General features: G+C 49.9%; 1 protein-coding gene across 1 annotated transcript; it reads right to left on the bottom strand.

Moving 5' to 3' along the window:
- Positions 1–4,696: 4,696 nt before the first annotated feature.
- LOC139999694 (feather keratin Cos2-3-like) lies at positions 4,697–5,948 on the bottom strand. Its single transcript, XM_072028928.1, has 2 exons — positions 5,842–5,948; positions 4,697–5,467 (listed from the first exon to the last, which is right to left on the bottom strand). The coding sequence occupies exons 1-2, from the start codon at positions 5,938–5,940 to the stop codon at positions 5,141–5,143; spliced, it is 426 nt and encodes a 141-aa protein (XP_071885029.1). The 5' UTR covers positions 5,941–5,948; the 3' UTR covers positions 4,697–5,140.
- Positions 5,949–11,396: the final 5,448 nt, after the last annotated feature.

The following is an 11,396-nucleotide window of genomic DNA, read 5'->3' as shown; positions in this document are numbered from 1 at the left end:
GCAAACCATCCCAACAAATGATATGGGCTGTGCACCGGTTTCCTGCTCTGCTGCCTTTTCGTTTCCAGATCTAGGCCATGGCCATGCCCTAGTGATGGTTTCTTTAGAGTGCTGGGATGAAATGTCCAAGGACTTCTAGGGCAGGAATGCATCAGTGAGGGCAGAAGACTCACTGGAATTGCTGGATGGGTCCCCTCTGATCATCTTCATGGCTCTGCTCTGGACCCACTCTAACAGGTCTGTATCTTTCTCATGCTGGGGGCCCCAAAGCAGAGCACAGCACTCCAGGTGGGGTCTCACTGAAGCAGAGATACTGAATGTTTTCTTTGTTACACTCTTTGCTTCAAGGACTTCCCCACGGGACTCCTGAACTCTGGAGGAGGAGAAAGAGTCTGGGAAGTGGAGATCTCCACCCTTGTTGTGAAGGGAGTGGTTCGGTAGCATCTGAATGGGATCAGCGCTCACAAATCCATGGGTCCTGATGTGATGCATCCACGTATGCTAAGAGAGTTGGCAGAGGTGATCACCAAACCATTCTCTATCATCTTTGAAAGGTCCTGGAGAACAGGAGAGGTGCCTGAAGATTGGAGGATAGCCATTGTCACTGCAGTCTTCAAGAAGGGCAAGAAGGAGTATCCGGGAAACTACAGGCCAGTCAGTCTCAGCTCTGTCCCTGGAAAGGTCTTGGAACAGCTTGTTCTGGATGTTATCTCCAAGCAATTGGAAGAGAAGAAGGTTATGAGGAATCACAGAATCACAGAATTGTCTAGGTTGGAAGAGACCTCAAGATCACCTAGTCCAACCTCTGACCTAACACTAACCAGTCCTCCACTAAACCATATCCCTAAGCTCTACATCTAAACGTCTTTTAAAGACCTCCAGGGATGGTGACACCACCACTTCCCTGGGCAGCCCATTCCAATTCCTAACAACCCTTTCGGTAAAGAAGTTCTTCCTAATATCCAACCTAAAACACCCCTGGTGCAACATTATCCCATTCCCCCTCAATCTGTCGCCAGGCACATGGGAGAATAGACCAACCCCCGCCTCGCTACAGCCTCCTTTAAGGTACCTGTAGAGAATGACAAGGTCACCCCTGAGCCTCCTTTTCTCCAGGCTGAACAAGCCCAGCTCCCTCAGCCGCTCCTGGTAGTACTTGTTCTCCAGACCCCTCACCAGCTTCGTTGCCCTTCTCTGGACTCGCTCAAGCACCTCCATGTCCTTCTTGTAGTGAGGGGCCCAAAACTGAACAAAGTACTGGAGGTGCGGCCTCACTAGAGCCTACCCCCGGGATCATTGCCCCAAGGATTCTCTGGAGACATTGAACACCTCTGTAGGAATAATGCCTTCCCTCCGGTTCTTGCCTGGGAACATGCCTGGAGCTGACCAAACAGCTGCAAAATTTTAGTTTGAGAGTCAGAATGCTGCACTTGATATTGGGGAAAAAAAAAAAAAAAAAGTTCCATCAAGGAAAACATTTAAAACTCATCATCTCCTGAGCATTCCGCAACCCTGTTCAGAAAAAGCTGAACTGACAAAAGTAGAGACTAAAAATACTTGGGGCAACAAATGTGGTGAAGGGCCTAGAGGGGATGACATATGAGGAGTGGCTGAGGTCATTTGGCCTGTTCAGCCTGGAGAAGAGAAGGCTGAGGGGAGATTCATCGAAGTCTACAACTTCCTCATGAGGGGGAGTGGAGAGGCAGGTGCTGACCTGTTCTCCATAATCACCAGTGATAGGACCTGTGGGAACAGTGTCAAGCTGAGACCAGAGAGGTTTATGCTGGACATCAGGAAGAGGTTCTTCACCGAGAGGTTGGTCGCACACTGGAACAGGCTCCCCAGTGAAGTACTCACTGCACCAAGCCTGTCTGAATTTAAGAAATGATTGGTCTGTGCACTTAGTCACATGGCCTAAAATTTTGGGCAGACCTGTGTGGTGCCAGAAGTTGGACTTGATGATCCTTAATGGGTCCCTTCCAACTCGGGATAGTCTATGTTTCTATGATTCTGTGACTTGCTTCTAACATTTCATTTATATCTTTGTTTCTTTTGCAACACTCTGAAGCATAATATCTATTCACTTTGGTTGAAAAAAAAACAAAAAACACTGGGTTGATGCTGATGTTCTTGTATAGCAGTATTTCTGTTGCTGGCTGGAATTCTTATGAGTTGGGAGCTTCTTTTATGCAGAAAATTATTGTACGTCTTACAGCACCGTGGGACACGAAGAAATCTAGCAATGCAAAATATATATATATAATATTATTAACATTTATATTATTTATATATAATATAAATACATAAATACAATATAAATTTTTACATAATATTATAACATTAACATTTCTTTGAAACCTGAATAAATAATTTCTGCCAAATACTCCAGATTTGTCTGACCTACTTGGTTTTTGGAAACTGACACAAGAGAAAAAGTCAGGGACAAGAATAGAAAACAGAATCTGGACTAGAAAGACTGTAGTTTGTAGCTCACTTCAAGAAGGGTCATGTAGTGAAGAGTGGGTGGATGGATGCCTGGAGAAAGATGGACAGCTGTTTGTATGGCTCTCTATATGGAAGTAGAGTGTGAGGGAGAGAGGGCAGATGGAGGGAAAATGAGACATCAAGAGAGGCCATGAGAGGCAAGGAAGGGGCTTTTCGTTGATGTTTACTGCTGCTCTTAGTGCAGCATGAAACCTCAGTGTGACATCATCCCCTTCTGAAATCTTAGAGCCATGGCAAAGGAGAACAGGACCTTTGGAACTGAATACATTCTTCCGAGCTTAACAGACCATCGTGGCTGGCACATCATCCTCTTTATCATCATCTTCTCCTCATCTCTCTGAAGGCTATGGGGAATGGCCTCCCCTTTGTCACTATGGGGTGTGACCACCTGTCTGCTGGGGTTCAAGAAGCATTCAGACAACACTCTCAGACCAGTGGTTTCATTTGCAGGTAATTCTGCGTGAAGCTAGAGGAGATGGACTTGATGATCCTTGTTTGTCTGTTCTAACTTAGCATACACTAGAGTTCTGTTATTCTATGGTTTTCAGAGACAATGAGATGCTATGTGGACAATGTCTTCTTAAAATGTTGGTCTTGTTCTCCTCAGTTAACTTATGCTACAGGCTGGGAAAGATGGAATCAACAATTTGACCTGATCTCTAAATGGATTTTTCATTTCCAAGACAAAGGTGAATCTCCAAATTGTGAGTGTGCTTCTCCAACTCAGACTTCAGCGTTAGCCAGGACGTAATTCTGGCTCAGGAGCACCTATTGATTATTGCTCTAACCCAGGCAATAGATGTGTTATGCATAGAAGGTCTGGGTCCCAGGGTGAGAGCTGGGTCTGGGGCACAGACTAAGGCCAGACCCCAGAGAGGCCTGGCTAAAGGCTCCTTCCAGTGATGGCACTGCACCACTCAGATGGCTGGCCAGGCCAGACTGGCAAGATTAGGTAGGCCAGGCACAGGCACACACTCAGTAAAGCTGGGGCAGGGCTATGCTAGGCCTGAGCTTGTGCAGAGACCCTGGGCTAGGGGTCAGGCCAGAGCTGTAAGATGTTGTTGTCCTGGACTTTGGTGGGCTTGGTTCTGATGCTTGTTGCCCTTGCACTGCCACCTGAGCCAGCACTGCCTCCCAGAGAACCTGGCCTGGGGACAGGTCCCCCCATCCTCACACCATGGAGCAATAGCCCCATCCCCCATCCTGGTCCCATGGCACTGGCAGCATGTACAGTCTGTGTGAAACTAAATCACCCCCACACCACAGGACCCCAAGGTTTGCAGATGTGGGAAGGCCCTTGCCTGGGAGTGGAGAGCAGTGGTGCTGCATGAAGCAAAAGGGCCACTACATCCTCATGGCTCTGGGAATGACAGAGGAGCTTGGTGCCTGGGAGAAGATCCCCCAGCGTGTGCCCTGTGGTTGGGCTGGTGCATGCCCTGTGCCATTCATGGCCCATAACCAGACCTTGCTGAGTGCACAACCAGGTCCCGTTCTCACTGCCATGTCTCCTCAGAGACTGTGGGATATCTGCCCCACAGAATGGCTTTTCTGAAGCATAGTGCGATTGTGCCACCCATGGGGCTTCTGAGTTCCAGGGCCTGATGAAAGCTGACCCACGCTTGGGAAAAAGAAAGCAAGACCAAGCAGCCATGAGTGTTTGGCCATCAGTCCCTGTCTTGCCAATAACTGGGCCATGCCAGACGCTGTGCTGAAGTGTGATTGGGATGCACAGGGAAGCTGTTCCTGCTCTCCATGCCCAGACATGATGCCCATGATCACGTGGTGCTGGAAAGGCGAAAGTCGATGAGAGACAGAGGGATATCCCCTAGACAATTTCCCATTCCCAGTTTATGCAATCCTTTGGGATTATCTTTTTCTGAACCTCCATCCCCAGCACAGCTCCACCCATAGCAAGACAAACACTCTTCCAAAGATCTGGGGACTCCAATGTCAACAACGCTTGTCTAGGCAGAGACGTCACAAGTCAAGGACTGGTGGCCATTGGCTGTGGAGGAACTAGGGATGTCTTCCTCACCTTCAAGAGACACTGCCTGAAAGAGGAATTGCTGCAGTATGCCCCACCCTCCAGTGCCTAGAGGAATGAGGCAGTGCCCCCAGCCTATTCCCACTAAGGAATGGTTTTCTCCCTTGGCCATCAGTATCCAGATGAAAAGACCACACAGGGACACACTCAGAGTTGCTGCAAATGTTTATCAAGTCTCAGGGAGGAAAGAAGGTGACTCCAAGAGGAGGCCCCGAGATCGTAGCACAGCAGGAGCAGACAAAAATCTGTTCAGCTTTTCCAATGGCAGACTTGCAACAGGGCATCAATCTACCAGGCCCACATGGGGAGAGGGTCTACCAGGTCTCTCCAGGCTGGTTTCTGGGGGCCTCACACAAAGGAGAGGGCAAGAAAGCAAAGAAAGAAAAAGAGCGTGTGGAAAACAGGTTAGGTAGACAGTGGCCATGTTGTCATAGACTCCAGGCTGGCCCCTTCCTATCTGTCCTTACAGGACAAGCCAGAGATGGTCAGGTCCTCTTAGAACAACAACATGAGGTCTCTTCTTCCATTCATTTTGGCCAGCAGCATGTTGTGAGTTCCTGGGGTCCTGGTCTGGGGCACTGTCTGGCACCTTTAGCAGGGGCGGCACCTGCTGCCACAGTAGCGGCTGGTAATGCAGGAGAGGTCACAGCACCCAGAGTTGATGGGGACTCCGTCACAGCTGAGGATGCTGCCAACGGCAGCAGAGGTGGAGGATCCCACAGCCGTGTTCTGCGGGAAGGAGCTGAGGATGGGGCCGGGCAGGGTCACCACCACGGGAGAGGGCTGGATGACAATGGTGGAGTTCTGGCACTGCCTGACGCAGGGCTCGTTGCAGCTGCTGGCCAGTGGAGTCGGGCCGCAGGGCTGGCATGGCCGGCACTGGTCGTAGCAGGACATGTCTGGGGGTAGGAGGTTCACCTGGGAGAGAGGGCAGATAGAAAGCTCAACATGGGGATGCATGAGGAGCAGCCTGCCACCACATCCTAACAGATCCAAGGCACAGGCAGTACTGTGAGCTGGAGGCAGTGCAGGGATGTGCGAGGCATTCTTGGCTGCATCCTGACAGGGCCCAAAAAGAGCCACCACAGCCAGGATACACCCTAGGCTCCAGCACAGGAGCCATCATACACAGGCCCAATCTTCATCCATGACAAACCTTCTACCCCTTGACTCTCCCACAACCAGCAGTCCCAAGATTTGGCAGGACACGCAGCTGATAGCAGCTGAAAGGTCCAAGGAACTGAGTCCTCCTGTGGGAGAATGAGGGGGACAAGAAGGGGCTTCACACTCACCTGGTTCCCAACAAGAAGAAGGCCAGAGAAGTGGATGATTGAGCACGGAGCTGGGCTGGCTTTTATAGTGGGCCTTAACTGCCCCATGTCCAGAAGCATCCCTTGAAGTAGGGACTATTTTCTGACAAGCTGCTCTTGAATGCAAAACATCCCACCTAATGATACGGGATGTGTGTTGCCTTCCTGTGATGCTGCTTTTCATTTCCTGCTTTATGCCCTTTCCCCAAAGAAGACAACTTCTGAGTGGCAGGTAGGGAGGCAAAAGTATTTCCAGGCAACACACGTTCAACATTCCCCACAGCAGCCCCTAGAGTGCTGTGCTCTGCACTTGGAGATAGAACAGCATTGCCTTCACACCAACATTGGGGCTATAGTGGAGCAGTGCTTACACAGCATCAAGACTCTCTCCAGGCCCCACAAAGCCAGCAGGTATGCACGTGGGCGCGAGGTTGGGAGGGGACATCACCAGGGCAGCTGACCTAAACCAACCAAAGGGATATTCTGTACTTAATGATGTCACACTCAGTAGTAAAGTTGTGAAAGGGGAAGGAAAACCAGGGGTGGGCATACTGAGTCAGTGCTTCCAAAGACTTCGACGAACATTACTTGCTGATGGGAAGTGGAGTATAATTTTCTCTCAGTTTGTTTCCAAACACTCTTCGCTCTTTATTTTTATATATATTTTTTTTCTTTTTCACTTAATGATATTATACCTATCTCAACTTGTAAGTCCTTTAGCTTAAATCACATTCTCTGCGCACATCTTGCTTTCAGCAGGGGGTGTGAGAGATCTGTGTGGTGGATGTTTACTTGGCAAGAAGAGAGCAAGAAGGAACCTGAGAACAGCTGGACAATCACAGAACAAAAACAGCCCAGAAGTGCCCACTGCACACATGCTGAAATGTGGCCTTCTGTATCTGAAGCCCTCTTTCTCCTGACCCTAAGATGTCCAGTTTCAGTCCCCAACAAGGATGGGCCCACAACAGTTTGGATCCTTTCTTTAATTCTGTATCACAGGATTCAGAGTGTAAGAGCATGGTGGCAGTCACCTCTCCCTGCCTCTACAGGACACAGCTGCACTCCCCATGGAGGCGTTAGAAACCTCCCCATGGAGGATGATTTCTAGGACAGGAATGCATCAGTGAGGGCAGACTCACCAGAAGTGCTGGACAGGTCCCAGGCAGTCAGGTGATGTCTGTCTTGGTCACTCTATTGGGGTTGTTTGAAGTTCCATTCTGAGGAAGAAGCTCCCATGAGCTTCAGTTGGATTCCAAACCGTGTCTGTGAATGAGGACGTGCCATATCCTTCCCTTCCTTTCCTCATCAACTCACTCTGATGGTCCCTTGTTGCCTCTCAAGGTGTGTGATTTGTTCTACTGGGTTTTGACCTCATCTATTTTAGTAAAGAATTTCTTTTAATATCTCATCTAAATTGTCTTGCTTTTAGTTTTAAACCATTATCCCCTGACATATTCCAGTCCTCTGATTATTCATGGCTCTCTTCTGGACCCATCCTAACAGGTCTATATCTTTCCTGTGCCAAGGGACCAAGGCTGAGCACAGCACTCCAGGCAGGGTCTCACTGAAGCGGAGCAGAGGCTGTGAATCACCTCCCTCCGCCTTCTGGTCATGCTTCTGTCAAGGCAGACAAGCATGGAAACAAAGTGTCTTTCCTTGGCTAAATATTCTCTTCGATTCAGCTCTCCTAACTTGCTCTTCAGACAATTTCCCTGTATTCTTTCCAGGTGACCTGTCCTTGCTCCTACCCTCTATGGCCTTTTCTGTCATATTTGAGTTTAGCCAGTTGCTCCATGATCATCCATGCAGGTCTCCTGGCATTTTGCCTCACTCCTTCTTTGGTGGGATGCATCGCTCCTGACTTTGGAGGAGGTGATCCTTGAATACTAACCAGCTTTCTTGGGCCCTTCAGGGCTTTGTATCATGGTACTCTACCAAGCAGATGCCTCAGCAGACCAAAGTCTCCTCTCCAGAAGTTCAAGGCAGCAAGTTTGTTGTGCTTCCTCCCCGCTGTTCTCAGGATCCTCAATTCCACCATTTCACAGTCACTGCAGCCAAGGCTGCCTTTGAGCTTCACAGTCCCACCAGCCGCAGTTGTTGTGAGATCAAGGCCCAGAATACAGAACCTTTCCTTGTAGGCTCACCTTGTGCACTCACCTGAGTGCCTGGTTGCTTGTGTTCACACATCTGCTCTTGTCTTGTGACAGCCACTGTGCAGCTGACATTGTGTGAATGCACGTGCATGCACATATTTGTGCAGGACTCCATGCAGGTATAGATGAGCACGTGCGTGTGTCCTTGTTTCCCCTTTATCACAAGGGTATGTGCACTTGGCAGCACTCTCCCCTGCTCTGTCCATGAGTTTTGCAGGGAAGCAGGTTCCCGGGCTCAGAAGGAGCCTGAGAGCAGCTGAATGGAGACGGCACCAGCCTGGCAGAGATGTGTGCAGGGAAGAGGCACTGAAACACAGCTCCTTTCTCCAGAGCCCTCCTTTTCCTCACGCTGCAACAATCACCCTCTGTTCCTGCAGAATTCAGGCCTCAACAAGGACCGTATCAGTTTGGATCCTTGGTATAGGAGAAGCAGACTGCTGTGAGGCTCCTGATGGTGCCTATCAGTCATGGATTTCCACCCCCTGGCCACTGCTAGGTCCTCCTGGGAGTCAGTGCTGGCGCCAGGGCCATCTCCTCACACCCATCTATAAAGGCCTTCCAGCATTGTTCTAGAACTGCATAGCAGAGGGGACAGATTCCCATCCAGCCCATGTCAGGCTGGTTCTCCTGAAGGCAAAGGGGCAGCTGTCGCTCCTATGCGTGTGGGATATCACAGCAAAGGGATCACACAGTGCCAAGAGTAAACTGATCCCCTCCTTGCACTAGATGAATGCTCAGCATTTGGAGTGGTTCACTATGGCTGCCCATCAAGCACAGTGTTCATAGTTCCTGGGAGCCCTTCCCACACGCCCTGCCCAGCACCTTTGACATGGAGGGCACCTTCTGCCTGAGTAGCAGCTGGCAATGCCAGAGACATCCAGTCCTGCAGAATGCTTTCATTAAGGCCACAAGCAGTCGGAAGGAAGGCACCCTTGGTCAGTTTGTGCATGGTCCCCAACCGGGGCACACAGGTGGTGACAGCGTAGGTCACAAATGTGCTGTGGAGAACACAGGCTGGCTGGAGGAAGGGGCTGACCAGAATCTCATGATGGTGCAAAGGAGCAAAGAAAAGGATTTTCCTCTTGGGCTGGAACCACCCCCAGAATAACACGGGGTGGGGGCTGGCTGCCAAGGAAGTAGACCTGCAGGAAAGGGTTTTGGGTGCAGGAGACACCCGGCCAGACAAGAGCCAGCAGTGTGCCCTTTCAGCAAAGGCAGCCAACGGCCTGCGGAGCTGGGGGCATCAGGGGGTGCCCCGCAGTGCGTGGGGCCGGGAAGGTGGGACGAGGGCGAGGTGGGTGCACAGCCACAGCCGGAGCCACGTGGGGTTGTTGCCGGTGCTTGGAAGTCCCCTTGCAGGGCCTGGAGTTAAACAGCATGGTCCCGAGGGAGCCTCAGAACAGCCACATTGGGTTTCGTCCGTTTTCTGCAGCGGTAACGTTTCAAGAGCTTGTTGTACAAGCTTTGTCCCAAGCCCAAATCCAGGACCTCTGGCGCTGAGATGAAGTCCTGGCAATGCAACAAATATCTGTGCTTGACACTCACTCTAGTGACACCTTGTGGAACCTTGGATCTTGCCAAAGGACTGAGTCACTGAGGAGTTTGCTGCACTAGCCAGCACTCTTGAAGGTCTGTCCTTGGTGCAGGAATCACTATTGTCTGTGTGAGCAGAGGTGCTGACTGCTGAGCAGAGGGCACAGCATCAGGACTTCCTCAAAGCCCCCCAAAGCCAGGAAGCAGGAGGTGGGCAAGAGGTAGGGATACGACATCACCAGGGTGGCGGACCCATACCAACCAAAGGGATATACCATACCATGTGATGTCACACTCAGTAATAAAAGGTGGGAAAGGGGTAGGAAATGGGGGAGCTCTCATTATGAAGACATCTGTCCTCCCAAACAACTGCTCTGAGTATTAAGGCCCTGCTTGCCAGGAGATGGCCAAGCATCACTTTGAGGGGAAGTAGAGAATAATTTTCTTTTCTCTCTGTGCTTCTGTGCGGCCCTTGCTTATTTTTCTCTCTTACTTCTCCCTTATATCAAATTTCTTTCTTCTCACCCTCTTCTGATGAGGGGGACTGAGAGTGGTTGTGGTGGAGCTCACCAAAGAACATAAGACAGACCACTTGTCAGGGCAAGGCACATGCTGCAGGTCCTGCTCGTGCTGAGATTCACTGGCAAGTTATCTGGAGATTTTCTGGGATTTGTTGTGCTTTTTCTTAGAAATGGACAACTCTATTCATCAAACAACACGTTGATTCACTCCTACAGACTCACCACATGCTCACTGCCACATGCCAAAAGATATGGACAGCACAGCTCTGTACAGCACAGAAGAGCTCTGTGGCTGCTCAGGTGAACTGCCATGCAGATCCCAAACTTCTCCACAAAAAATCTCCTTCTGTTTCGGGACACCACAGGCAGTGAAGTGGATTAACTGCTTCATACGGTAAATTTATTGGAGAGAGGGAGTGACTTGCGGAAAACGGACTCCAGAATCAATAAGATTGTAAAGTAGGTATGTTTATTCAGTGCTGGGCAGTATTGGGGATAGTCCCACCAAAGTCATGCGCACCTGACGTGACAACTTGCCTTGGTTATATGCAGTAAAGAGTTACATATACATGAAGTTTCACAATACGCCTATACATATTCATAACCTGTCCCCGCTTCATATTAAAATTAGATCCAAAGAATCATTTCCATTAAATCCTCCCATCTGCACTTGCACAGCGTGTCCTGGTGGTGGTCATTGGAGGTCATGGGGATGAAGGTTGATTACTCGTCCTCGTCACCACTAGTTGACCTCTTGTCTTTGCACAGACTCGGTTGCTCCTTGGCTCTTGTCCATCCACAAGACCAGTTTTGCCAGTTTCTTAAGATACGCTTACACTCTTATTAAGAGACTGACCTTGGTAAGGGGCCCAAGGCTTCTTGCTTTAGTTAATTTGCACAATGCAGCATAGTTAGTAAAGACACTACGTAGCATCCTAGTTTAATGCTGTCAGTGCTGTATCTCTACTTGAAAAGATTCTTCTAACTCCCTCTCTCAGGAGAAAGTTAACACTGCCTGGTGGGTATGAAAGGAACAGTAGGGGTCTGCAGGGCTTAGAGAGTCATTCCTTTGGGTGTCTGAGAATTCCACATTTGAGGTGTGCTGAGGGAGGTATGGGGGAAGACAACGCAACTAGCCAGGTACAGAAAAGCCAGACAAGGTGTTAGGGGTGGTGATAGAGGGGGACCGAGCATCAGGGAAGCAGAAACTGCTGGGGATGTGGCCCTGGGTGGGTGCCCCATGTGGCCCATCATTGTGAGTGCACGTGACCCACTGAACCCACACCTATTTCTCTGCTGACTCCCCACCCTTTACCCTATGGAACAGCTG

The sequence above is a fragment of the Anas platyrhynchos genome, chromosome 28 (genome assembly GCF_047663525.1).
Source record: "Anas platyrhynchos isolate ZD024472 breed Pekin duck chromosome 28, IASCAAS_PekinDuck_T2T, whole genome shotgun sequence".
NCBI classification, from domain to species: domain Eukaryota; kingdom Metazoa; phylum Chordata; class Aves; order Anseriformes; family Anatidae; genus Anas; species Anas platyrhynchos.
The sequence above is the reverse complement of the archived record's forward strand: the minus strand, read 5'-3'. Positions and strand labels throughout refer to the sequence as shown.

Excerpts from the sequence above, each read along its gene's own strand:
- LOC139999694 (XM_072028928.1), bottom strand. The coding sequence starts at position 5,940 with ATGCTTCTGGACATGGGGCAGTTAAGGCCCACTATAAAAGCCAGCCCA. Across the intron at positions 5,468-5,841 it reads TTCTTCTTGTTGGGAACCAG|GTGAACCTCCTACCCCCAGA; the intron begins GTGAGTGTGAAG and ends CCTCTCTCCCAG.